The 27,849-nt window shown below is 33.3% G+C and overlaps 2 protein-coding genes across 2 annotated transcripts in view; one reads left to right on the top strand and one right to left on the bottom strand.

Annotated features, from left to right (window-relative positions):
• Positions 1-27,849, bottom strand: part of FAM227B (family with sequence similarity 227 member B) — a 265,178-nt gene that overhangs the window by 58,966 nt on the left and 178,363 nt on the right. The gene's annotated exons all lie outside the window — the stretch shown is intronic.
• The window catches only part of FGF7 (fibroblast growth factor 7), a 61,047-nt gene continuing 56,263 nt past the window's right edge, over positions 23,066-27,849 (top strand). Inside the window, exons 1-2 of the mRNA XM_066277036.1 lie at positions 23,066-23,280; positions 23,873-24,421. Coding sequence (XP_066133133.1) covers positions 24,136-24,421 — 286 coding nt within the window. The 5' untranslated portion in view covers positions 23,066-23,280; positions 23,873-24,135. The remainder of the gene's footprint in view (positions 23,281-23,872; positions 24,422-27,849) is intronic.

Below are 27,849 nucleotides of genomic sequence, written 5' to 3'. Positions count from 1 at the left end.
GGATTATATGAAAATATTATGAACAACTATATGCCAATAAATTGGACAATTTGAAAAAAATGGATAAATTCCTAGAAACATACAATATCTTTAAAAAAAAAGTCTGATTAAAACCTGGGCAAATAACTTGAATAAACACTCCTCCAAAAAGGAAATACAAATGGCCCACAGACATATGGAAATTGCTCAACATCACTAATCATCATAGAAATGCAATTAAAACCACAATTGCTTGACCTGTGGTGGTGGCACAGTGGATAAACCATCAACCTGGAATGTTGAGGTTGCCAATTTGAAATCCTGGGCTTGCCCAATGAAGGCACATACGTGAAGCAACTACTAAGCAGCACAATATACATTGTTGATGCTTTTCACTTTTCCTACCCTTTCTCTCTCTCCTCTCTCTAAAATCAATCAATAAAATTTAAAAAACTCAATGAATCAACAAATACGTATTGGTGAGGGTGCAGAGAAAAGGGAATCTTTGTGCATTGTTTGTGGGAATGTAGATTGGTGCTGCCACAATGAAAAGCAGTGGGGAGTTACCTTAAAAAATTAAAGATAGAATTGCCTTATGATCCAGTGGTTCCACTTCTGAGAATATATCCAAAGAAATCTAAACACCAAGTCAAAAAAATATATGTGCTCTTATGTTCATTGCAGCATTATGTATACTTTCTGTTAAGCCTCATTGCACATTAAAACTTTACAAATAAAAATCTGGAGAAGTTTTATTCTGAAAATCATTTCTTAAAATTATATTTAAAAATAAATTTATATTTAAAATCTTTCTTTTTATTATTTTGTTTTGATTCTTAGGAGGTTTTAATTTTTTTAGAGTTTCTTTGTCTATTTTAACTATCATTTTCCCTAACATTTAACACTTTTTCTTTATATCTATTTTGTTTATTTTCTCTCTCAATTTTAAATTTTACTATCTTTTCTTTACTGTCTTATTCACTCTCAGGTTTCTTCTAATTTCACCTTCTTGATTGTTGATGTTTTTCTTTTTCACATCATTTCAATCTTGCTCTTCACTAACCTTTTACTTTTAGGCTTGTGCTTTCCATTCATAGAAGTGCATCTTTAAGTTTTACAATATGTGGCAAAATATTTATCATAACTCTTCTGCTCCATGTTATCATTTTTCTGGAGAATGTCCTTCATTAGCCATTTGTTTTTCCTATTTCAATCTTCCTCTTTTATTTTTTTTTCTTGTTTTGGAAAGTTCTTCGACCTATTTTGTGGTATCGAATTTTGTTCATCTTTCAATTTCACCACTGAAAGTGAAATTTCAAAGGATTTTGTGCTGTTAGTTCTCCTTGTTGCTCTTTGCTGCTTCCATAAAGAGAAGGGGACATACTGATGTGATGCTGCCATTTTCAAACCAGAAGTCATCCAGCATATTCTCTATCATTTTACATTGAAAAATTTGAAACCTAAAAAATGTAAAACTATCATAATGAAATACCCTTATGATTTTTATTTAGATCCACCAGTTTTCAAAATTTCACCACATTCGCTTTCTCTGGATTTCTTTTATTAATTCATTTTGAAAATAAATGATTTAATTTTTGTAGATTCTCCTAGCATTAAAATATGAAGCAAACAAAAACATTTAAATATCTATGATTATTACTATTTAATCCTATGCATAGTTTATGTTCTACAGACACAGACTCTGTGCCAAGGATTCTGGTGTAAGCAGGTTATTGGAAGGAGCAAGGAACATGGTTTGGAGAGGGAAGAATTGGTACATAGAAGAAAAGGTAGCTGATAACAGATGCAGTATCAAGCCAGCTGCCAATAGTAGAGGACTGCATCATAAATCTAAAGAAACTCGGGGAAATAAAAGTGTAAAACACATGCATCAGAATTATCCCAGCTAGGGATGGGTATGGGGGGAAGTTGTGGCATTGGTAACTCTCCCCCTCAGTCACTGATTAAGGAATTTCCCTCAGTGGGTATTAATTTTGGCACTCCATGTGTGGGCAAGGCAGCCCTTCAACCAAGAGGCAGTTGCTGGCGGCTGACAGAAGGCAGGCTGATATGTAGGGAACATCAATAGTTTTTTAACTGCTAATTTAACACATTTGAATAAGAAGTTAGAAACAAAACTGTTTAGAACAATGCACTTAAGAAACTATTGAAATAAAAAACATGTAACAAGCAAAAAGAATCTTGGTAGGAGATGCATTCGGGCAACACTAGAATCTATGTAAACACAATAAATTAAAATCAATAAAAAAAAGAATCTTGGTAGGAACAATTATTAGCTTGAGATTAGTATCATCTTTAGTTCTTCAGGTGTCATCATATATATTTTTTCTCTTACATTGACTGAAACCTGAAGTAATAAAGTTGATGGAGCAGTTACTGTCCTTTTTTTATATATATATAAATAAGTTTTTATTTTAATGGGGTGACATCAATAAATCAGGGTACATATATTCAAAGGAAACATGTCCAGGTTATCTTACTGTCCTTTTATTTTGTTTTTATATTTTTTTATTTTTTCATGTACCTTTAAAAATTATTTACAAAATTTAATATGGTTTTATTGATCAATAAGAGCACATAGGTTTTAGGCAAACATTTCTATAGCATTTGAACTGTTGATTATGTTGTATACCCATCACCCAAAGTCAGATCATTTCCCATCACTTATACTTGGCCCTTTTTACTCACTTCCATCAGCCCCCTCCCCTTGGAAACCACTTCATTTTTATCTATGTCCATGAGTCTAAGTTTTATATCCCACCTATGTTTTGTTGTCAGTTTCTTTTGCTGTGCAGAAGATTTTTAGTTTTATTTATTTATTTTTGCTCCACTCATTTATTTTTGCCTGTGATTTTTCAATTTTCCCAGCACCATTTATTGAAGAGGCTTTGTTTTCTCCATTGTGTGTTTTTGGCTCCTATGTTAAAGATGATTTGTCCATATATAAGTAGTTTTATAACTGGGCTCTTAATTCCGTTCCATTGGTCTGTATGTCTGTTTTTCTGCCAATACCATGCTGTTTTGATTACTGTGGCTCTATAGCAGGGGTCCCCAAACTTTTTACACAGGGGGCCAGTTCACTGCCCCTCAGACTGTTGGAGGGCCGGACTATAAAAAAAAAACTATGAACAAATCCCTATGCACACTGCACATATCTTATTTTAAAGTAAAAAAACAAAATGGGAACAAATACAATATTTAAAATAAAGAACAAGTAAATTTAAATCAACAAAATGACCAGTATTTCAATGGGAACTATGCTCCTCTCACTGACCACCAATGAAAGAAGTGCTCCTTCTGGAAGTGCAGCGGGCCATAGTTTGGGGACCTCTGCTCTATAGTATAATTTGAAGTCAGGTAGGTAGTGTGATACCTCCAACTTCATTCTTTTTTCTCAGGATTGCTTTGGCTATTTGAGATTCTTATGATTTCATGTAAATCTGGTGATTTTAAAATCTATTTCTTTAAAAAATAACATTGGAATTTTGATGGGGATTTAAATAAATTTGTATATTGCTTTGGATAATATAACCATTTTAACTATATTGATTTTTTCAACTCATAAACATGGAATATTTTTTCATTTCATAGTGTCTTTTTAATTTCTTTTACTAATGCTTTATTTTTCAGTATATAAGTCTTTTATATCCTTTGTTAAGTTTATTCCTAGGTATTTTATTTTATTTTATTGAAATTGTAAAATGTATTGTTTTTTTGAGTTCATTTTCTGAAGTTTAATCATTGGTGTGTAGGAAAGCAGTGTACTTTTGTATATTGATTTTGTATCCTGAAACTTTACTATCTTGGTTTATTGTTTCTTATCGGGTTTTTTTGGTGAACTGTTTGGGGTTCACTATATACAGGATCATGTCATCTTCAAAAAATTGTACCTTTACCTCTTCCTTCCTGTTATGCATGCCTTTTATTTCTTTCTCTTGCCTGATCACTCTAGCTAAAACTTCCAGAACTATGTTCAAAATGAGTTGAGAGAATGGGCATCCTCATCTTGTTCCTGATTTTAGAGAAAAGCCTTCATTTTTTTGCCATTTAGTATGATATTAGCTGATGATTTGTCATATATGGCCTTTATTATATTGAGGTACTTGCCTTTTATTCCGATTTTATTGTTTTAAACATAAAGGGATATTATATCTTATTGAATGCCTTTTCTGCATCTATTGATGGGATCATATAATTTTTCTTCTTCGTTTTGTTGATGTGGTGTATTATATTGATTGATTTGCATATGTTACACCATCCTTTTACTCTTGGAATGAATCCCACTTTTTCATGATGCATTATTTTTTGAACATGTTCTTGTATTCGATTTGCTCATATTTTGTTGAGGATTTTTGCATTTGTATTTATTAGAGATACTGGCCTGTAGTTTTCTTTTTTTGTGTTGTCCTTTCCAGGTTTTGGTGTGAGGGTTATGTTGGTCTCATAAAATGTATTATGAAGTATTGCTTTTTTTTTCTATTTTTTGGACGACTGAGAAGAATAGGTACCAACTCTTTAAATGTTTGGTATAATTCACTAGTGTAGCTATCTGATCCTGGACTTTTATTTTTGGAGAGTTTTTTGATAGTTGTATTTCCTCCCTGCTAATGGGTCTATTTAAGTTTTTCACTTCTTTGTGACTCAGTCTAGAAAGATTGCATAGTTCTAGGAATTTATCCATTTCTTCTAGGTTGTTGAATTTGGTGGCATATAATCTTTTATAGTAGTCTACTATGACCTTTTGTATATCTATGATGTCTGTGGTAATTTTTCCTCTCCCATTTTGGATTTTTAAAATATGAATCCTTTTTCTTTTTTTGTTGGTGACTCTACCCAGGGATTTTAAAATTTTATTGATCTTTTCAAAGGACCAGATTCTTTGTTGTATTAATTTTTTCTATGGTTTATTTTTGTTCTCTATTTCATTAAGTTCTGTTCTAATTTTTACTATTTCCTTTCTTCTGCTGATTTTGGGTTGTTGTGGTCCTTTTCTTTTCTAGTTAAGGTGTGATGTGAGATTGTTTACTTGGAATCTGTCTTGTTTCTTAACATAAGCCTATAATATTATAAACTTTTCTCTTATTACTGCTTTCGCTGCATCTGAGAAATTTTGATATATTGTGTTGTCATTTTCATTTTTCTGTGTATATGTTTTGTCTCTGATTTTTTTTACTCCATCATTTTTTAGAAGTATGTTGTTTAATTTCTATATTTTTGTGGGTTTATTTACTTTCTTTTTATAGTCGAATTCTAATTTTAAAGCCTTATGGTCTGAAAATATGCTTGGTATAATTTTAATCTTCCTGAAGGTGTTGATGTTAGTTTTGTGGCCCAAAATGTGGTCTATCCTTGAAAATGTTCTATGCACACTGGAAAAGAATGTATAATCTAATGTTTTGTGATGAAATGCCCTCTAAATGCCTATTATGTTCATTTGCTATGTTACGAAGACAATAACTACTCAGAGACCACATGGAGTGCACCAAAGAACCTAGGGGAGACTGCCTCACAATTGCCTACACAGGTTTCATGAGATGGCCCTGACCACCAGTCCTTAGGGGTATTTATTGATACACACAAATAGAAGTAGGGAAAAAATGAGGGAGTCTGGAAGCAGAGAAATAATGAGGAAGCCAGGAAGGAGAACTATTTTAGAGAAAACAAAATGGTAAGGAAAGTGGCTCAAATGTACCCACCTATTGATTAATCAGAATTGCTAATTCTATTCCTACTGTGCTGCATTCAGCATGGTACTGTGTTCAGTACTTTCTGTCAGTGATATCACTATGGCTTTTGCCTCAGTGCACTGAATCCTGTCCCTGTTTTTTGTTCCTATTCAGGGTCTCTGCAGGTGTAATGGGACATTTAAGGCCAATATATCTTTATTGATTTTCTGTTTGGATGATATATCTAAAGCCATCAATAGTGTGTTGAAATCTCCAAGTATGATTGTGTTTTAGTCTGCTTTTATTTTAAGATCAGTTAGTAGCAGTGGAGGTCTGAAATTATCTCGTCTTGTTTTACTTCTTTTTTTTTCTGGTGATATCAGTCATAAAATTAGTTTCATAATTTGCAAAATGTAGATAAAAGTAGTTCAACTGAATTAGAATACATTATTTAATTTTCTAAAATGCTTAGAAAATTTTCTTACATGTAGTACTATGTAAGTATTTGATAAATAGAGTAGAGAGAAATGTCAGTAGATGTGTCTCTTTCTTTTTCTTATTATATTTAGCAAGGCCTTTTCTGTTTATAAGGCTAATTCAAGCTCTAAACTTACTTTGATCTTTTTTTCTTTTAGGCTTACCTGCCCGTAGGAAGTTTACACTCAATCTCCCTACAGTGATGCCACTAAAATTATCTATCATCTTTCTCTTTTAAAACTCACCGCAAAGATTTTAGATTACCCATTTATTTTTTTTGCATCTAGTCACCAGCCATCTAGGTTTCTTCAAAGGGAAACAGACTGCACATTATTGAGTCCTGATGAGGTACTTACTAGCAGGAACTCTCTTATTCTTACAACAACCTGTAAGGTAGGTAGGTATTATTGACATATGTATCTATATTTACATCCGATGGATTCCAAGAAGTGAAGTAACCTGTCCATAACACACAATTATTAAGAAGAGCAATAATTCAAATCCAGATATGTCTGACTGCAAATATACCATCTGATCTGGACAATTCTCACAGACCAGTTCTGTATTATCTCTAAACAGCACATCCTCTCATACAGCACAGAGCTTTTGTGGGCAGTGTTCAATAATTTCTTAAACTTAACATTCATTTGCTGTTTCTTAGTGGTTCCAATTATTTTGTCTTCTTTTTTCAGTACATAGGCTTTGCTATCATCTTAATCCCATAAAACTTTGTATATGTCACTTAACTTGTGAACTCTAAAAAACCAAATTGCTAAGGAGAAGAGTGAAATCATTTTTCACTTTTAGTTTCCAAAATCTCTCATTTAAAAAATCAGTTTTTCAAATATTAACTTACTTTAAATGATAACCCATACAAACCTCCCTCCATAAACTTTATTTAAAAGAAGTCTGCCAAGTTAGACTAGATGAATAGTTCTTTTAGAAATTATCAAATAAAAGTTTAAATTACTAGAGGTTGCATCATTAAGGGTTATTGAGAATTGTTTGTCTTCTATAATATGAAGTTATTCTCAGAGGAATACTGATTAGAATAGAAACCAGATGTCTTTTTCAAGACTACACTGAAAAAAAAATAAACAAGTAGAAAATTAATATAAAAATGACCTAAGGTGGTTTCTAGGAACTTGAAAAAAAAGCATGTGCACATGGTTATATGTGTGTGCCTTTAACTGTGGGGGGAGGGTTAAAGAAAGCAGAGAAGAAAAATGAAGAGAAAAATGGATAGAGGATGAATATAATAAGATGAGTTTCAGAATTTAAAACAAAACCAATTCTTAAATATTTGTAAGTATTTGATATCACTAAGAACACAGCATATTTCATTTTATCTGTAAACCAGGAAAGTAAATTATAGAGACAAGATAATCTCTGAGTACTAATTAGATGAGAAAACTTCTTAAAAGAAAGAACTTTCAAATGTAGAATATGACATGTTCTGAGTGTGGTAAAATAATTCAGAAATTTTATTATATTTTTTATTTCTTCCCTTCCACCTAATTTGAGGGATAGAAAGAACAATAATGTGTTTGATGATTTTATATTTGATTGTATTAGAAATAAAGTATGTTTATTACCATAATATATCAACATCCTGAAAGGAATACAACAGAACGGAAAGCATGAAGAAGGTAATCAAGGGAAGGAAGGAGCATATCATAAATAATTTAATTACCATTTTAAAATTAGTCCTTAATTGACCCTTTACTTGTATTAAGAACTAGAATGCTCTTCTTTTATTTACCCAAGGCAAAAATAATAGGATGAATGTTACCCTAATAAACCAGCCTATTTTAAAATTAAAATATGGTAAAACTTTATTTATTTGAAGTCTCTTTGTTACCATTCAAATTGAGTTTGAATTGAAATTTATCTTTTGCTTTGCAGATACTTACAAGATAGTGTAAATTAATAGAATAAATCAGTTGTTATGGGAGGTTTAAAAATATTTAAGAGATAAAGCAATTTTCAAGCATCTTTTAGTTCTTTCACATTGAGAGTTGCAGATTAGCTGATAAGTTAGTCTCATATTTTTCCTATTGATTCAATTAAGTCATGTGACAGTTTGATTTATTACACATATAGTACTTGGCATTAATAAACAGTATCTCTTTTAAACTGTGCTATGATTTTGGATTTTTACTAATTCAGCAACTTTCTAAACTCGTGATAAAATGCTTCCAACTTCCAAGCCAATTAGTTTAAAAAATCAAAACTATAGTCATGTGCAGCCAAATAATTCTATTTGAAAGAAATCAGTCTTATTTTATTGTTCCCCTGGCCAGTATCAAATGACTGATATGATTGTCTTTTCCACCACAATTAACCAATTTTTCTTGGCACTAGATAAACAGAAGTTTAGTTTTTGACATATTCTTTTTGTTGTGTAATCTACTATGGTATTACATGCTGATAGGAATTATTCTACTACAACATTCCTCTATTAGCATATTTTCTTAAGGAAATGTAAAATATAGAAGCCATGTTCTTTTAGTTAAAATAGCTAGACAGCACATTAAGTATTAATTAAAAAAATTTTTTTTAAATTCATTTTTAGAGAGGAGAGAGAGAGGGCGAGAGAGAGACAGAGAGAGAGAGAGAGTGAGAGGAGAGAGTGACAGAGAGAGAGAAGGGGGGAGGAGTTGGAAGCATCAACTCCCATATGTGCCTTGACCAGGCAAGCCCAGGGTTTCGAATCGGCAACCTCAGCATTTCCAGGTCGACGCTTTATCCTCTGCGCCACCACAGGTCAGGCCAGTATTAATTTTTTTATAAAATGTTCACAATTCTTTTCAGTGTTACAAGAGGTGACTGAACAGTGTACATTAACCTATATTTTGACAACTTTGAAATCCATTTATGATTGCTTCTTGTTCTTCAGATCTCAGTTTAAATGTCATCTCCTCAGTGAGGACTTTTGTGACCAGATTCCATCTTTCCTTCCCACTCCTTTCTGTTCCTTGCTTCTAGAGTAAACTATTTATTTCCTCCTGTGATATCACCAGAATTATTGTTATATGTTTATTATCTGTCTCTTACTCCATAATTTAAACTCCAATGAAGTCAGGGACCTTGCTTATCCTATTGAACACTATATTTCTATCATATTGCATACTACCTAAAACATGTTTGATTTGAAGTAATCAGCTAGGTTAACAAGAGTAAGCTATTTTATTGACAACTCAATATGTAAAATTTCAAGGGCAGTAGCTAATGACTGCCTGCATAACTCTTGGATCCTTCACACAGAAAGAAGATATAAGAGGGAAGAAAGAGCGGCAAGGCAAAGAAGTTAGAGAGACAGAGACTGTGGATTTCTAAGGGGGATTTTTTTTCTGTTAGTTCCCTTCCCTACCAAGAAAAGAAGTGAGGAGCAGGTGAATCTCCCTCTACCCCTAAACCTCATAAGAGATTCTAGTGTTTGGGGGTGTTAAGGACCAAAGAGTTTCTATATTAGAAAAAGAAGACTAGAGTGTGGTTTTTAGGAAAAGTGGGAATGTTACTGGGCAGAAAAATAACATGATTACAACTGTGCGTTAGGAAGATTAACTTGATAGCAATACATAAAATGGATCAGAGGTTGAAGAGAGGAGATACAAGTAAGGAGATGGAGTTGGCATAGAGTAGACAAGAGAGATCACAACCAGTTGACTTAGACTGTGAAGGTAATAACTGATAGGAAAAAAATAGTTAAGAAGTTGTAGTGATAGAATTGATAATTTTTAAAATCAATTACAGAGAATTAAGGACGACTCACTATGACTGAGTTAAAATTAAATACCATTGAGGGCAAACTATGAGTAATAATAAAGGTGATATGATGTTTGAAGAAAAGCCTAAGGAGAAGTATAAATGTCCTCCCTCTTATGCATAAATTATTTTGTTAGTCACCGGTTTTACAGAAATCTATATTGTATTGGATACCTGACTTGCTGTGGATGTATTTTTATCATAAAGATGTTGGACACCATAATTTTCTTCTCCATTATTACTATCATAATTATCCTATTCTGTTTCTTCTTACTTTTGAGAAGTTCATCTGCTGCTGAGAAGTCCTAGTTTTAAAACTAATGAATTAAAAATAAAACGAATTTTGTTATTAACACATTAATATCAATGGAACATTTAAAATTTGTTGTTGCTAGTTTTATCCCTTATTTAGCTGCTTTGTTATGTAGACAATGAATATGGACCCAAAGAAAGAAAATTTAAAGCAAAGAATAAAATAACCTTAATTATACAGGGTCTCTTGTTTTTCACACTAGGAGTGAAGCAAAACTCTCACCATACCCATTATAACACTTTTCAATTGTTATAGAATGCCACTCAGCTGTCAAAACCAGTCGCTGACATATAGCATTTAATCAAGTCTGATTTTATGCTGAAGTTAAACATTAAACTAAGGAGAATCGAGGCAATAAAAAATGAATTACAGGTATGGATAACTTCACTATATAGTAAATTCAAAGCTGGAAAAATACTTTAACATCTTGCTGCAGGTCTAAAGTCACATGGTAATTCAATAAATTAACAATATAATTAGGAGAAATTTAATTTTAAATCAGCATTTCAGAGAACATTTTTTAATTCATAATTTTTAAATTTTATTTAGAAAATTGACTTTAATATGGTGACATTGATCAATAAGAATACTACATAGGTTTCTGGTAAACATTTCTATAGCATTTGAACTGTTGATTATGTTGTATAACCATCACCCAAAGTCAAATCGTTTTCTGTCACCTTTTATTTGTCCCTCTTAACATCCTTCCCTCTACCACCCCGTTAAATCCTGTCCTGCACATCCCCTTCCTACTGGTAACCACTTCACTTTTATCTATGTCCATGATTCTCAGTTTTGTATCCCACCTATGTGTGAAATCATACAGTTCTTATCTTTTTCTGATTTACTTATTTCATTCAATATAATGTTCTCAAGTTCCATCCATGTTGTCATAAATATCACCACGTCATCATTTCTTATGGCTGAGTAGTATTCCACTGTATATATGTATCATATCTTCTTTTATACAATCCTCTATTGAAGGACACTTTGGTTGTTTCCATGTCTTGGACACTGTGAGTAATGCTGCAATGAAACATGGGGGTACATGTGTCTTGACTTACCAATGTTTTTGAGTTATTAGGGTAGATTCCCAGTAGACGAATTGCTGGGTCATACGGTAGTTCTATTCCTAATTTTTTGAGGAACCACCATACCTTCTTCCATAATGGTTGTACTAATTTACATTCCCACCAATAGTGAATGAGGGTTCCTTTTTCTCCACAGTATCTCCAACACTTGTTATTACCTGTCTTGTTGATAATATCTAATCTAACAGGTGTGAGGTGGTGTCTCATTGTAGTTTTGATTTGCATTTCTTGAATAACTAGTAAAGATGAACATCTTTTCATATACCTGTTGGCCATTTATATGTCCTCTTGGTAGAAGTGTCTGTTCAGGTTCTCTCCCCATTTTTTAATTGGATTGTTTGCTTGTTTGTTGCTGAGCTTTGTGAGTTCTTTATATATTTTGAATATTAACACTTTATCAGAGCAGTTGGTTGAAAATATCATCTTCCATTTAGTTGGTTGGCTGTTTGTTTTGTTGTCAGTTTCATTTGCTGTGCAGAAGCTTTTTAATTTGATATAATGCCACTAATTTATGTCTGCCTTTACTTCTCTAGCCTTTGGGGTCAAATTCATAAATTTTTCTCTACAGTCAAGGTTCATGAACTTAGTACCTATGTTTTCTTTTTTGTTATCAATATTTACTGTTTTGGATCTTATATTAAGGTCATAGATCCATTTTGAATTGATTTAAATGCAGGAGGGCAAGCTATAGTCAAGTTTCATTTTTTTGCATGTGGTTTTCCAACTTTCCCAATACCATTTATTGAAGAAGCTTTCTCTTCTTTATTGTGTGTTTTTGGCTCCTTTGTTAAAGATGCTTTGTCCATATATATGTGATTTTATTTCTGGGCTTGTGATTCTGTTCCATGTCTGTTTTTCTGCCGGTACTATGCTATTTTGATTATCATGGCTCTATACTATAGTTTGAAGTCAGGTAGTGTGATACTTCTGGTTTTATTCTTTTTCCTCAGGATTGCTTTGGCTATTTGAGGATTTTTATGGTTCCATACAAATCTGATAATTTTTTGTTCTATTTATTTGAAAAATTACATTGAAATTTTGATTGGATTTAATTAAATTTAAATTGGATTTAAATTTAATTATATTGCTATGGGTAATATGGTTATTTTAACTATGTTGATTCTTTCAATCCATGAACATGGAATATTTTTCCATTTCATTGTGTCTTTTTCAATTTATTTCAATAATGTTTTATAGTTTTCAGTATACAGGCCCTTCACATTCATTGTTAAGTTTGTTCTTAGGTATTTTATTTTTTTTTTAATTGTAATTGTAAAAGAAATTGTGTTTTGAAGTTCATTTTCCAATGTTTCATCGTTGGTATATAGGAAAGCAGTAGACTTGTGTATATTGATTTTGTATCCTGTCTTTACTGTATTGGTTTATTGTTTCTAATACCAGTACTTTTTTGATGGAGTCTTTGGGATTTTCTATACACAGGATCATGTTATCTGCGAAAAGTGATACCTTTACGTCTTCTTTCCTGATATGGATGCCTTTTATTACTTTCTCTTGCTTGATCGCTCTGGCTTAAACTTCCAGAACTTGTTGAATAAGAGTGGAGAGAGTCAGCAGCTTTGTCTCATTTCTGATTTTAGAGGGAAAGCCTTCATTTTCTCACCATTTAGTATGATATTAGCTTTATTATGTTGAAGTATTCTATTTTTATTTTATTGAATGTTTTAAACACGAAGCAATGTTGTATCTTATCAAATGCCTTTTCTACACCTATTGATAGGATCATATGATTTTTGTTCTTTGTTTTGTTGATGTGGTGTATTACATTGATTGATTTCCATATGTTTAACCATCCTTGTGCTCCTAGGATGAATCCTACTTGATCATGATGTATTAATTTTTTAATATGTTGAATCTCCCCCATCCTGTCCTTCAAGACCCCTGCTGGCACCCCAGCCCAGGGTCTAGGCCTTCTGGGGGCCTCTCATTGAACTCCTTTCTGCTCTGGGTGGCACTGTCCTTGCCATGGCCTGCCCTGCTGCTCCCCCAGGATGAGGCAGCTCAGGCCTCACAAGAATCACTCCCCCATAGGTGCCTGAGGATCCAGCCACCAGGGGAGCCTATTTGCTAGTATTTTGTTTAGGATTTTTGTATCTGTGTTCATTAGAGATATTGGTTTGTACTTTTCTTTTTTTGTGTTGTCCTTACCAGGTTTTGATGTGAGGGTTATGTTAACCTCATAAAATGTGCTGGGGAGTATTGCTTCTTCTTCTATTTTTCAGAAGACTTTGAGAAGGATAGGTACCAAATCTTCTTTGAATGTTTGGTAGAGTTCATTAGTATAGCCATCTGGTCCTGGACTTTTGTTTTTGAGGATGTTTTTGGTAGTTGTTTCTATTCCCTCCCTGCTTATAGGCCTGTTTAAGTTTTCCACTTCTTCATGACTCAGTCTAGAATGATTATATAGTTATAGGAATTTATTTATTCTAGGTTTTTGAATTTGGTGGCATATAATCTTCCATAGTATTCTATGAACTTTTGTATATTTATGATGTCTGTGGCAATTTCTCCTCTTTTATTTTGAATTTTGTTTATATTGTGGACAAGTCCTGCTGGGGGTGAGGATGACAGAGACACAAAGATCCGACTCCGGGGATCAGGTTCAGTGATGCAGATCCACTTTATTCAGGAAGTAAGCTAGCTTATATACATGGGTTCAGTCAATAGGATGTTACAGTATGTCCTTCATAGCCAATGGCTGAAAAGATCAGGGAGCTGCGTGGTTGGCGCCAAGTCACTTCCTTATAGTGGGTGAGCTTCCTTCCTGGGTATGCCCAGGAGGCTTCTGGGAGCTGGAGTATTTTCACAGCATTGCATCAGCCACAGCTGCTAGGAATGCACTCTGTGCTCCACCCACATTATATGAGTTCTTTCTCTTTTTTCTTTAGTGACTCTAGCCAGGGGTTTGTCAATTTGATTGACCTTTCAAAGGACCAGCTCTTTGTTGTATTAATTTTTGTATAGTTTTTTGTTCTCTATTTCATTTAGTTCTGCTCTAATTTTTACTATTTCTTTTCTTTTGCTGACATTGGGTTGCCTTTGTTGTTCTTTTTCTATTTAAAATGTGATGTTAGGTTGTTTACTTGGGATCTCTCTTGTTTCTTGATATTAGCCTATAATGCTATAAACTTTCCTCTTATTACTGCTTTCACTGCATTTTAGCAATTTTGATATGTTGGGTTGTCATTTTCATTTGTCTGTGTATGTTTTGATTTTTGCTTTTCTTTTTTGACCCAGTCATTTTTTAAAAGTATGTGTTTAATTTACACATTTTTGTAGGTTTCTTTACTTCCTTTTTACAGTAGAATTCTAATTTCAAAGCTTATGGTCAGAAAATATTCTTGGTATAATTTTAATCTTCCTGAATTTGTTGATGTTATTGTTGTAGCCCAACATGTGGTCTATCCTTGGGAATGTTCTATGCACACTGGAGAAGAGTGTATACTCTGATGTTTTGGGATGAAATGTCTTATAAATGTCTATTATGCCCATTTGGTCCAGAATGTCATTTAAAGCTAATATTTCTTTATTGATTTTTGTTTGGATGATCTATCTAATGCCATCGATGCTGTGTTGAATTCTCCAAGTATGACTGTGTTTTTATCTGCTTCTATTTTTAGAACAGTAGTAGATATCTTATATATTTTTGTGCTCTCTGGTTCAGTGAATATATATTAAGAAGTGTTATATTTTCTTGATACAATGTCCTTTTTATCATTATAAAATGTCCATCTTTGTCTCTGGTTACCTTTGTTGTCTTGAAGTCAGCATTGTCAGAAATGAATATGGTTACACCTGCTTTTCTTTGGGAATTATTTGCTTGGAGAATTGTTTTCCAACCTCTTACTTTGAGTCTACTTTTGTTTTTACAGCTTAGATGTGTCTCTTGAAGGCAAGATATGATTGGGTTTTGCTTTTTGATCCAATCTGCTACCTTTTGATCCAATCTGCTACCTTTTGATCCAATCTGCTACCTCTTTATTGGTGAGTTCAGTTCATTTACATTTAGGGTAATTATTGACACTTGAGAATTTCCTATAGCCATTTTACATCTTGTTTTCCAATAACTGTGTTTTGTTTGTTTTTTTTTCTTTTTTCTTTTTGTCAGTTGTTTTTGTTTGGTGGCATTTCATACTTCTTTTCCCTGTATCTTTTTTTTTTTTTTAAGCTGTGTGCTTTAGTAGTGACTTTTTCATGGTTGGTTACCATTAGGTTAAGAAAAAAATGTTCATATGTACAAAAGTCCCCTGTCATATGAGTGCTTCTGCACTCCATTCACATTTACTACTGTAGATCTTTATCCTCTGATCTTTTATGTTATTGTTGTCACAGATTATCCTTGTTTTTATTGTGACTTTGTTGAAGCCTTTACTTGTAGGTTTGATTTGCTTTGTTCTTTGTTTTTGGTCAAAAAAAAATCCTTGAATATTACCTACCATGCAAAATTTCTGGGGATAAGTTCCCTCAGCTTCTATATGTCTGGAAAAGTTTTTATTTCTCCTTCATATTTGAAGATAACTTTGATGAATATAGTATTCTTGGCTGGTAATTTCTCTCTTTCAGTATTTTGAATGTTTAAGTTCACTCTCTTCTGGCTTATAGAGTTTCTGCTGAAAAGTCTTATTATAACCTAATGGTTCTTCCTTTTTAGCTTATGTTCTTCTTTTCCCTAGCTTCCTTGAGGATTCTTTCTTTGTCATTGATTTTGACAATTTTATTACAATGTGCCTTGGAGTAGCTCAGTTTGGTTTTTGGTAACTCAGTGTTCTCTTTGCTTCTTGGTTTCAATGCTCTAACTCTTTCTATAGGTTTGAGAAATTCTCAATTACTTGTTTGAATAGGCTTTCCATTTCCTTCTTCCTCTCCTCTTCTTCTGATATACCCATTATTATTATATTGCTCTTTCTGATGGGGTCAGATGATTCTTATTGAGCTCTCTCAGTTTTTGTTTTAATTCAAGTCTTTTTCTTATTTTCTTTGTAGCATCTCTAGTTGCCTCTTTCAATGTCACTGATTCTTTCCTCTACCTGGCTTGTTCTATTAGCTAAACTTGCTACCTCAGTCTTCAATTCATGTATTGAGTTCTTCATCTCTGGTTTTAAAGTTTCAATCTCCTTGGTGAGGTATTTTTGTTGTTGTTAATTTATTTTCTGAGCTCATTAAGTTTCTCAATGGTGTCTTCTTGAATCTCACTGAGTATTTTCAGAACTTCAATTTTGAATTCTCTATCATTTAACTTATTGGTTTGCATGTGGTTGACTTTTTTTCTGGAGACTTTTTATTTTCTTTTTGAGCTATGTCTCTGCCTTGTGTATCCATTATATTAGATTTCTTTTTCTTTATTGCATTTGAGAGTGGTATTGTTAACAACCCTTTCAAAAAACCCCTAAAAAATAAAAAATTCAAATGAAAAAAATAAAAATACAGAAAATTTAAATATTGTGATAAGTAAAGGAGAAAGTCCACAGGAAAAGAAATGGAAAGCAAACAAAAAATTAAAAACAAAACACCCTCAAAAAATAAGAATAGAAATATAAACATTAAAGAAAATAAAATTCAAAAGAGAAAAAAAGAAAATGGATAAGAATTATAAAAAGAAAAAAAGGGCAAAAAAGGAAAAATGAATTTCGGTTTTGAAAGGTTTCTTCCAATAGGTTCGTTGTATTACAACTTTTAGCTCTGTGAAGTTCCCGGGCTGTCCTCACTGAGATGTTGCTGTGGCATTGATGTAGGTGGGGCTGTAGTTGCATTGGTGGGTGGGGCATGTTGTGAGGGCTTTATGGCTTTGGATTTATGGCTTCTTTGGCTTTACAGCTTCAGCTTCCTGGCTTTATGGCTATAGCTTTTGGGTGCTCCTTCCTATGTCTAAATAGACGTAGGTACTGGATGTGGAGCACCTCTGTTCTTCAAGGGAGAGAGTGGCTCTGGAGAGCTAGCTGTGGGATTTGTCTCTGTCATTCTAGGTACTGTGGGGTGAGAAAGACAAGATCTGGGAGGCTAGGGGGCCACATTTTAGTTTTTTCTGTTTCTCTTAAATGTGGGTTGCAGGCAGATGGCAGAAACACTGGCCATGATCCTATGCTCTGGCCACTTTGGTTTATCTCCCTCCTTGTCCCTCTGTATCATTATTTTTTTTGACAGAAGGAGACCCAGTCACTCCAGGTTTGTCTCCTCTTCTATCCAAAGCCTACCACAAATGCATTTTATCTTCTTCTTCTTTTTCCATTTTGTCCCACCTTTCATCTATTTGGTGCATGGATCTTTCAGGCACACCTGCAAGCCCAGCTGGGGTTTCTTTGCTGCATTATAGTTGTTCAATTTGTTGAAATTTTAAGGGGTGAGATCAGTAGTATTTCTCATGCTGCCATTACTCTGATGTCATTGAATTGAGAACATTTTATAAAAATAAAATTAAATAAAGTCTAAATTTTATAGACTCAGAAACAGAAAGAGTCACTTACATTTATAAACTGAGTTATTTATATAGTTGAGTCATAGGCACAACCACAATTTTGAACTTATGACTCAGACTTTGTATCTTATATACAGTTAGTTTTAAAAAGTTAGGGCATTTTGCCAAGAATAAGCACAAAGTTTATATAATAGAGGATTTATAGGGACCACAGGCTTGCTCAATTATTTTTGGGATTTTACTTCAGAGTTTAAAGTACTGTCTTTGACCAGGTCTGTCAGATTTGGAGTAGACATGCCTGCACTCCAACTTCCTATTACACTTAGAATAAACCCAAACTTTTATTACCATGACCTTCAAAGTTCTTACAATCAGGCCCTTGCCTGTTTTTTTTTTTTTTTTTTTTTAGTTTCATTTATATCTCACTACTCCCCCTAGTACTCATGTACTTCATTCACATTGGTTTTCTTTCAGTTCTTGGAACACACCAAGTTATTCTTGCTCCTGTGAGCTGAAAATTTACCTCCTCAGATAAGTCTTTCCTATTTAAAGTAGGTGCCTTTACCCATTTACCTTTCTGTCCCGTCTCCTTGAACACCTTCTGTGTATCTTAATGTCACCACCCTACTCCATCTCCCTACTCACCTCACAGGTCTATGGTTTGTTTGTTTTCTCACTGGAATGCATAATCTGTAAGGGCACAGATCACTTCTGGAATATTCACCATTGTATTTCCAAACATCAAGGATAACATCTGGCACCAAGTGGCTATTTGATAAATATTTGTTTAGTGGATGAATCAAGGAAGTAAGCACTATTGGTTGTATGGCATGATCTACAGTTGTGGCTAAATTTATGGAAAGGGGCTGATATTAGAAGAGATGCAGATAAATCTGTAGTGTGATGACAGCTGTGGAAATGTAGTGAAAATAAATCCTGTACCACACTCTCAAATTTGCAAGAAATTAAATATAAATTTATGTTTATAAATCAACCTAGCTTCAACTTTGAGAATTTCATCCCCCTACCCCCAGTTGTGGAAAACTTAACCTCAATTATTTTTGGGTTTCCCTGTTCTGCATCAAGATGGGCTAGGGTTTAAGGGTTTGATTTAGGGCCAAGGCAAGGGCTGTTGAGTCATTTGTCTACTTTGGTTACTTCTGGGGTTGTTTGCTGACTATGCTCACGCAGTTCCTTCAGGTTTGAGCTCCCTGCTGCTTCCAGATTTTTTTAAACATGGGAGATATTTATGAGGGGTGCTTATGAGCCCATCTGCTTAGAGATAAGAGGCAGTCTTTACTCTCTGGAGTTTTTCTGCTTCTGCTGTGTGCCATGGTGTAACCAGAAATACAAGAGCTTGACTCCCCAAATTGACTTTTTTTCTCTGAACTACCTGGTCTCTGGACTCTACTTTTCCCAAGCTGCTTATCAAAGGGACTTTTATGCTTCTTTTCTTTTGGAGGACTTAGCACAACCTTTTGAAATGGATTTAGGCTTTACCTAAGCCAGGAGCTAGATATGATTTTTTCTTCCCAACTCTCCTTTGCAATTATACAGTTTGGCTATCTTTTTGAAAATATGAATAGGATAAATGAACACAATTTGCTATTTCATAATCTTACTTTGCTAATAGGAATAAAATAAGTTTGTACCAGAATAGAGGCAGGAAGTATAATTTTGATCATATCACTCTTTAACATATAAGAATGGCTTCCTGTTGCTGTTAAGATACACATCAAACTCCTTGATCTAGCCCACCACACAATGTCTGCTTCTTCAGCATAGTCATATACCCCACAGTCCCTCTCATTCTCTCTATTAGTGCTGCACTGGTGTTTTGTTGTTGAAGAAGACACTCTTTCTTTCAACACATGGTCTGTACATTTACAGGTAGCTCCTCATATGATTAACTCCCAGTCACCCACCGATTAGTAGCTCTATTGGCTTTATTATAGGAAAACTTTTCCTACTGCCACCTATTGTAGACTCTCAAACCTTTCCTTCCTACTACTTGTCCATGATGGTCACTTTCTCTCATAAGATAAGAAATGCAAAGGATAACTACAATAAAACAACATTTTCATTTGCCAGATTGGGAAAACCCCAAAAGTTTAACAATATACTATTTTGAATACACAGCACTGATATGTATTGTTAGTGGGACTGTAAAACTAGTACAACTTGGTGGAAGGTAAGTTGGCTATATCTATCTAAATAATAAATATATAAATATATACTACTTGATCCAGAGAAGTTCTGAAAATGGACCCTACAGATATATTTGCACAGTAAAAAATGACACATTTATAACTTTCTACTTTGCAGCATCATTGTTTGTAATAGAAAAAGACAGGAAAAAATTTAAGTGTACATAATGTAGGCTAGTAAAATACACTTTGATATACCCATTCAATGGAGCTGTTAAAAAGTGAAGAAATTTCCTGAATATTGAGATAAGTTTCTATTTTTATTAAGTAAATGCAGAATGCAAAGCATTGTGTATGGTATGCTACCTTTTGTATAAAAAGATAAAAAGAAAAAAATATATATATACATACATATGTATTCAATTTGCCTGTATATGTATGGAAAACTCTGGAAAGATGCTCAGGAAACTAATAACAATGATTACTTATATTGTGGGGAAAGGATGAGAACAAAGAGGATTAGGAATAGTATAGAATAAAAGCATAAAAATAATGAGATATTTAATGACTTTTTTCTATTGTTTATCTTAAACATACGAATGTGGCATCAGTTTAAAATTAATTATTGAAATATAAAATTAATTAAACAACAGCTATCTTTTATCATTTTTCTCTTCTCAAAATAGGGATATAACCAAGCTTTAAGCAAAGCTAGGTAGTTGATTATTAAACAATTCTATGCTTTCATTATATTCACTGAAATAAAATATTTTACTCCTTTCATATATTCTACTCCCAGATCAAGCTAGACAAGTATTAGGCACTATTTCCTTTTGAAGACTCCCAGGGGCTAACCTTTACTTTTTTGGTTGTTTTTAAAAAGTCAATTTTTAGAAATAGATGCAAGAATCCTTTGTTTTACAAATTTAAAGCTCAAGAGACGAAAGTGTTTTGAATTATATAAAAACAAAGTGAACTCAATCTGGAAGCAACAAAAGAGACATTTCTTCAAAGTATTTCTGTTTAGCCTATCTTTATATGTACATTAAAACAAGAGCAATAAATATTTGTCAATGTTATTACTACTAAGAATTTTTAAAAACACAAGAGGATTACCCATCTAGAGATACATAAGTTATTCCTGGTCTCAGGAGGATCCCTCTTGAAATATAAGTATAATAAGGGCATAAATGAGGTTCTTCATTACAGTTGTGGGACGAGTGAAACAAGCTGTGGGCCCATCTTGGATTAATTATTCTCCATTAAGGAAACTGATAATCAAGTAATTTAAATATAGTCCTCTTGTTGAGATTAATTCATTCATTAATATTACTAGGATCATATTTTCAAATCACAGAGTAAAATGGCATCTAATGAATTTGAAGTGCATAGATAACAATTCCCTACTTACATTCTTTCCAAACTTATAATTAACCCTATATAGCAGATTATTAGAAGGCATCCAGTTCTCTTTACTTTAGCAACACATTGTCATTTTATTTTATTTAAGTTTTGTTTCATTAGAAAAATTTAACTTTAATCTACTGGTTTCTTATTTTAAAATCTGTAGGGTCAGTGTGGAACAGACAGATTTAGTAGCTCTTGAATACCTTTACATGTGAACTGACAATAATTTTTATTTCTTTAGAGGTAATACCCAAGTCCTGACACTTCTGATCCTGCTCATTACTGTTGTTTACAAAACTAATGAGGGTATAATTCAGAACATAGTAGTGTTACGCTTTCTTTCCTTCTTATCTCTCTCCTTTTAGAGAAATACACGATAAAATATTTTTGTAGCCATCTCTTGTTCAACAGATGTAATTATAGAAGGGCCCAAACTCCTCTACCTTGATAAACTTAATTTCAATATCTGGTGCTTATACATTACCAGGGTACATATAAACTATTCTGTGCTTTTGATTCTGTTCCCCAAAAGCATAGACACAAAGGGAAATCACATAAACTGAAATCCATTGAAAATACTTAATTTCCTTGTCCTATTTGGTCTACATGCACCACCTGGTGGTAAAGTAGTGCATTTCAAATGCAGTGTGTGTGTGTGTGTGTGTGTGTGTGTGCGCGCGCGCGCGCGCGCGCACGCGCGCACGTGTGTGCGCATACGGTCTAAGGGTATTAACGTGGGAAAAGAATATAATCTTAATATACATTCCTAAATATTGATTCACATTAACAATGCAATTATTCTGCAACAAATATCTAATAAAACACTAGAAGCACTATATGTGTGTTAGAATAGTAAGTAAAGTGGAGAACAACTCATGTTGAAAAGTAAAATAGCTTTCTTATTTGCATTAGCTATAGTTCTTATAATTCCATACAAAAATTAACATCTACTTATTGTGCTAATGTTCCTTCTGAGGCAAAAGTCAAATACTGATAATCAATGTAAAGCCATTTTCTTTATTTAAAAAAATTTTAATAATAATTTTAAAAGCATGCATCCTTTTCCTTTTATCAGTAGTGAAAGTTACAAGTCACAGAAATTTAAAACTACAAGGCATCAAGTAATAATTTAGACTAATACACTAATTTTACAAATGTAGCAGCTGAAACTCAGGAACATTAAGTGACCTGTCCAAGGTCATACTGGTAATTAGTGGCCTAACTCAAATAAGAACCCAGGTTCTTCTCATTTTCAATCTAGAAATGTCAAATATAAAAGTTATATGCATATATAATGGTGAAATATTTCTATATGAAGGTATATACTCTTGACTCAGCTGTATTGTGCTTTAGGACACCAAGATGTGAGTTAATACAGATTAGTAGTTTTATTCTAACATTTTGAACACAAGGGAGTGATAGAAATGCATGCATCATAAAGCTATGAAAAAGATTTTCCATTAAAAAGTTTCTTATATATATTTAAAAAATATTTTTCAACTTATATACAACTGCTCTATTGTAAAAACAATTTAAAAAATTTCCTTTTCACTTTTAACTGCTTCAGAATCAGACAGTTATTTCTACTAAGGAGATACCCACTTGGAGATTTAAGCATAAACCATGTTCATAGCTCCCTCTCATGACCATTGAATGAATACTATACAAGCCTCTTTTATTCTCACTGTTGTATTCAACTAACAGCTCACTGGTTAAGTTTTAATTGCTTCCAATGAGGTCAGCAAAGGTATTTATCGAAAAGCCCTGAATAAAAGGCTCCACACACATACACACAAGCATACACGCACTCACACACACAGAGAAAATCCTCTTGCCTGTTGATTTATGGAAACAATTATGATTCTGCTGGAGCATTTCTCAGCTGAGAAGTAGTTTGTAGCAACAGTAGAGAGGCTCAAGTTGCAGAAGGCAGACAACAGACATGGAATTCTTGTGTATCCAGCTGTTATCAACAGAACAAGTAAGTTACTGTTATTTGTCTTTAAAAATAATGCTGAACGTTTTCTAGTAGATTATCTCTTTCTCTGGTTTTAGCACGGAGGGTAAAAGTAAAGTTACCAGATTTTTGAGCCATGTAATTATCTATTGTAACTTCGCTGGGGAACTTACATAAAGATAAGGTTGAAGTTCTCCAGAGCAAGACTGACATTTCACTTGAGAAATGTGAGCAGTTCAGGAGAAGGTAATTGATTAACCACAAATATAAAGGCATATAATAAAGAAATCTAGGGAAAGCATTTTTGTTTTGTTAATAATCATTTTAGAACTTAATTTAAACCAATAGCTCTAATTTCAAGATGATTCTTACCAAATAGAAACTGGATTGAACAGTATAATCATACTCTTATTTATGTCTACTCACGCATAACTTTAAAAATCTACATATAGAGTGGTAAAGATATTGACACCCTGTGGAAGCTGTTTTAAACGTACCTCCACAGTACACACCACACTGTGTGTTATAATACTATTTATACACTGAAAGTTATACAGACAATTTTTCATTTTCCTTTCTCCTCCTGTTCCTATTCTTATTCTTTCATCGCAAACAGAAGTCAAGGAGCAAACAGCGTGGCAGCAACTGAACTTACTACAACCTGTTTTTATAAGGATATACCAACAGAGTGAAGGACTAATCCTATGTTGTTATCAGGAACTAAAAGGATAAGGCTAACAATTTGGAAAGAGCAACTACTCTTTCTTAAATCAATCTACAATTCGCAGATAGGAAGAGGTCAATGACCTAGGCGCAACAATCAACTCAAGATTTAATTTTCATTATGTTATTCATGAACACCCGGGGTACTACACTATAATGCGCAAATGGATACTGACATGGATCCTGCCAACTTTGCTCTACAGTTCATGCTTTCACATTATCTGTCTAGTGGGTACTATATCTTTAGCTTGCAATGACATGACTCCAGAGCAAATGGCTACAAATGTGAACTGTTCCAGTCCTGAGCGACATACAAGAAGTTACGATTACATGGAAGGTGGGGATATAAGAGTGAGGAGACTCTTCTGTCGAACACAGTGGTATCTGAGAATTGATAAACGAGGCAAAGTCAAAGGGACCCAAGAGATGAAGAACAATTACAGTAAGTAATGTCTTTTATTTATAGCACTACTAATGAACCATAACAATCTTTCAAAAAATCAATTTTCAAGTGACATGCTTTCCGTTTCCTTTTTATTTTTAAATATTAAATCTCATCTTCTAATTTCTCTCAATTTGGGTAGTTGAACTATATTCCTAAAAACATCTCCTGGAACAAAGCAAATTTACTAATTTAGTTGAAGCTGATAATCCATGCTAATTTGAAAATATATTCTTCATGTTGTAAGTTCAAAATGCTCATAAATTAAGCAAAATATAAATGATATAATTCACACTGAAATATCATTGATTTATTATCGGCTAGCAAAGCTCATTAAGAATGCTAATAGAGTACTCAGTAAATGATTACCAAAAGTTAATTAGTTTGAGGAGCAGAGAATTTATTTTCTAAAAATTGTTTGATTTTCTTTGAAAGAATATGTCTGTGATGTAAAACATTTAATCTGTGCTCATAAACTCATTCAGTGACTTGTGCAGTTGTGTATAGTCATAAACAAAAGGAAATCTCTGGTATGCTCATTTGTTCATGTCGTAATAAGCTTGCATTAGATTGCTTAATTTTTTACCTACACAGAAAAATAGGTTCTTCCTAACATTTTATTTATGTAAAGCTTCTATGCCATTATTCTCTATTATCTTAAGAAAAAGATAAATGTGAAGGAAGAAGTAAAAATTGAGTTGGAAATGTTAATTCCATAATATTCAATTAGCAAGCCTTACATTTTCCTCAAGAATCACTTATTCTTTTTATGTTGAAATCTCAAGTTTGAATTTACCCTTTAGCAGTTTTGATTAATAGCCAATTTCAATAGTATTAAATTTAATGGGGTAAAATACATACCTCAACATATACATTAGCATTTTAAAGTCCCTGAGTGAAAATAAATTTTGTTTGTATGATTAGTACTTGAACACTGTTATTAATATATCATCTTATTAGATTATGTGTTAAAGTCAATTGAAAAAGAATGCATGGGGAAGATGGTGTAAACATTTGTCTAGGACATTGCCAAGCTTGGCTAGTAAATATTTAAAACTTTTGTTGTTGTTTTTTTGATGAATAGTTTTTGAGTTTCTTAGTTAATTTAACTATAATTGATATAGAATGTTAAGGTCATTTTAGTGGATTGTTAACAGTTATGGTTTTATAATTGTTATTAATAAAGTTATGTTATTCTTAGAATATTGTTCTGATTATACTGAAATGTAGCTAAGGAAATAACAATTTGGAGGAAGGTTTTGTGGTTTGCCATTTTTATTTGAGCAACCTAATTTGGTTTATAATCAATTCATTTAAAAGTTATTGAGATTTATCATGGATAATGGAACCTGATGAAGAAGATAGAGCCCAGGGGGAAGTTATAACCCATAAGTCCAATCCCCTTTCTGAATTGCTTTGGAACATTTTCTTATTTTTTCTGATTCTCAATTTTTTATCTGTAAGATGTGGGATATATCTCCTAGTTCTTAGAGTATATTTTATTCTAAACCACAGAAATTATATAACATAAATGTGAAAAATCCAAGTACCGGTACTCATAATTATCACACACAGTGAATGAAATGAAAGTAATATTATCTCAATGCTAATTTAAAATTATAGCAATAAAGTTATCAAACCTAATCACTGTAGAATTTTTCTATATGCTGACTAATTCCTTTTAAATGCATTTGTCAAATAATAGAAAAGTGAAAAATTAGATGTAAAGTTCAGTAAAAGTTAATAATATGTAGACTTATTTGGGATAAAGAATATCTACACCTAGAGTGCATTCACATAGTAAGTTTTATTTGTGTTAAAATGTCTTAAAACCATGAAACATAGGCATTTGTAGATATACACAAAAAATGCTAAAGTTACTTTGTAGTTTGAAATAATATTTAGCATGAACCTTGAGTAACCATAAAGGCGATTTTGTAAATCATTTCTCCTCTAACACTAATTTTACAGTAAGAAAGAAAGAAAGAAAAAGTAAAGAAAAGAAGGGAGTGACAATAATAATGGGTCTTGAAAGACTACTTACTTCACCCGTCATAAATATAGCTCTTCCTAAGAATGTAGTTTATAAGATATTGCTAGGATAATAGATGGGAGTGAGCAGGGGAGGTGGACAATCTAGGTGTCATATTTCTGCTTTCAGAAGGCGTTGAGTTGAGGTAGGTGGATGGGAAGCCTAAAGGAAGAGAAGGGGAATAGTAGGGAGGTAGATATCAGGGGTCCCCAAACTTTTTACTCAGGGGGCCAGTTCACTGTCCCTCAGACCGTTGGAGGGCTGGACTCTAAAAAATACTATGAACAAATCCCTATGCACACTGCACATATCTTATTTTAAAGCAAAAAAACAAAACGGGAACAAATACAATATTTAAAATAAAGAACAAATAAATTTAAATCAACAAACTGACCAGTGGGAACTATGCTCCTCTCACTGACCACCAATGAAAGAGGTGCCCCTTCCAGAAGTGCGGCAGGGGCTGGATAAATGGCCTCAGGGGGCCGCATGTGGCCCGTGGGCCGTAGTTTGGGCCCCCTGGTATATATGATAGTTCAAGTGTTATATCTTTAGATAACTTAAAAAATTACTTAAGCTACTCTCAGTTGTGAAGGTTTCACATCAGTCTTATCTTAATTATAGTGCTGTCTTGTGAAATATTTTAAATTTGTATTAGAATGAAATTGCAGAAAAAGTATAGCAAGGAACCCAATAGGAATAAGACTTGTATTAGTGGACATATAAGCAAGATCCAACTATGTAAATGTAGAAACCCATGAGAAGCCAAGAGATGCTGGACCACATTTTTGACTCTTCAATGGAGAAAAGCTGTTACTGGAGAACTGGTCCTGAGGTCACACACTATTACTGCCCAGGAAGCAAGAAGCCCTTTTCTATCAACTTGTTCTCTCTGGTGGCTCCACAGTTAGCTTACAGTAGGTTTCTAAATGATGAAGCTAGAACTTAACCTGAACTAATACAAGGGTAATAAAAGCATAAAATACCCCTCAAAAATGAAATACATCTCATGTTCTTTGCAGAAGAGGAGCATTAATAACTATTATCATAAAGGGACTGGCAATGGATAATCAATAGTTCCACTACTGTAGGCAAAACTCTCCTTTGGAGACAAGGCCAGAGGGTGAATTTAAATTGTTGGACCAAGCAACCCATCAGCAGACAGAAACAATCACTCCGCACCTGACAGAAATAACACTGCTGTTTAAGTTGGGAGGAGAGGTGCTGAGTGAGGGACGGCAGCAGTGCCCTGGGCAAGTGACACCCGGTCTGAGAGACAGATGTGGAGCAGAGGGCTCCGTCTCAGGATGGTTTTCTCTCTTGGCATCTGGTTACTAAGGAGTCGTGCTGTTCCCAACAATGGTCAATATCACCCATTCCTTTTAAGAAAAAAAAA

Source organism: Saccopteryx bilineata, chromosome 4 (genome assembly GCF_036850765.1).
Source record: "Saccopteryx bilineata isolate mSacBil1 chromosome 4, mSacBil1_pri_phased_curated, whole genome shotgun sequence".
Taxonomy (NCBI): Eukaryota; Metazoa; Chordata; class Mammalia; order Chiroptera; family Emballonuridae; genus Saccopteryx; species Saccopteryx bilineata.
This window is presented reverse-complemented; position numbering and strand designations above follow the sequence as displayed.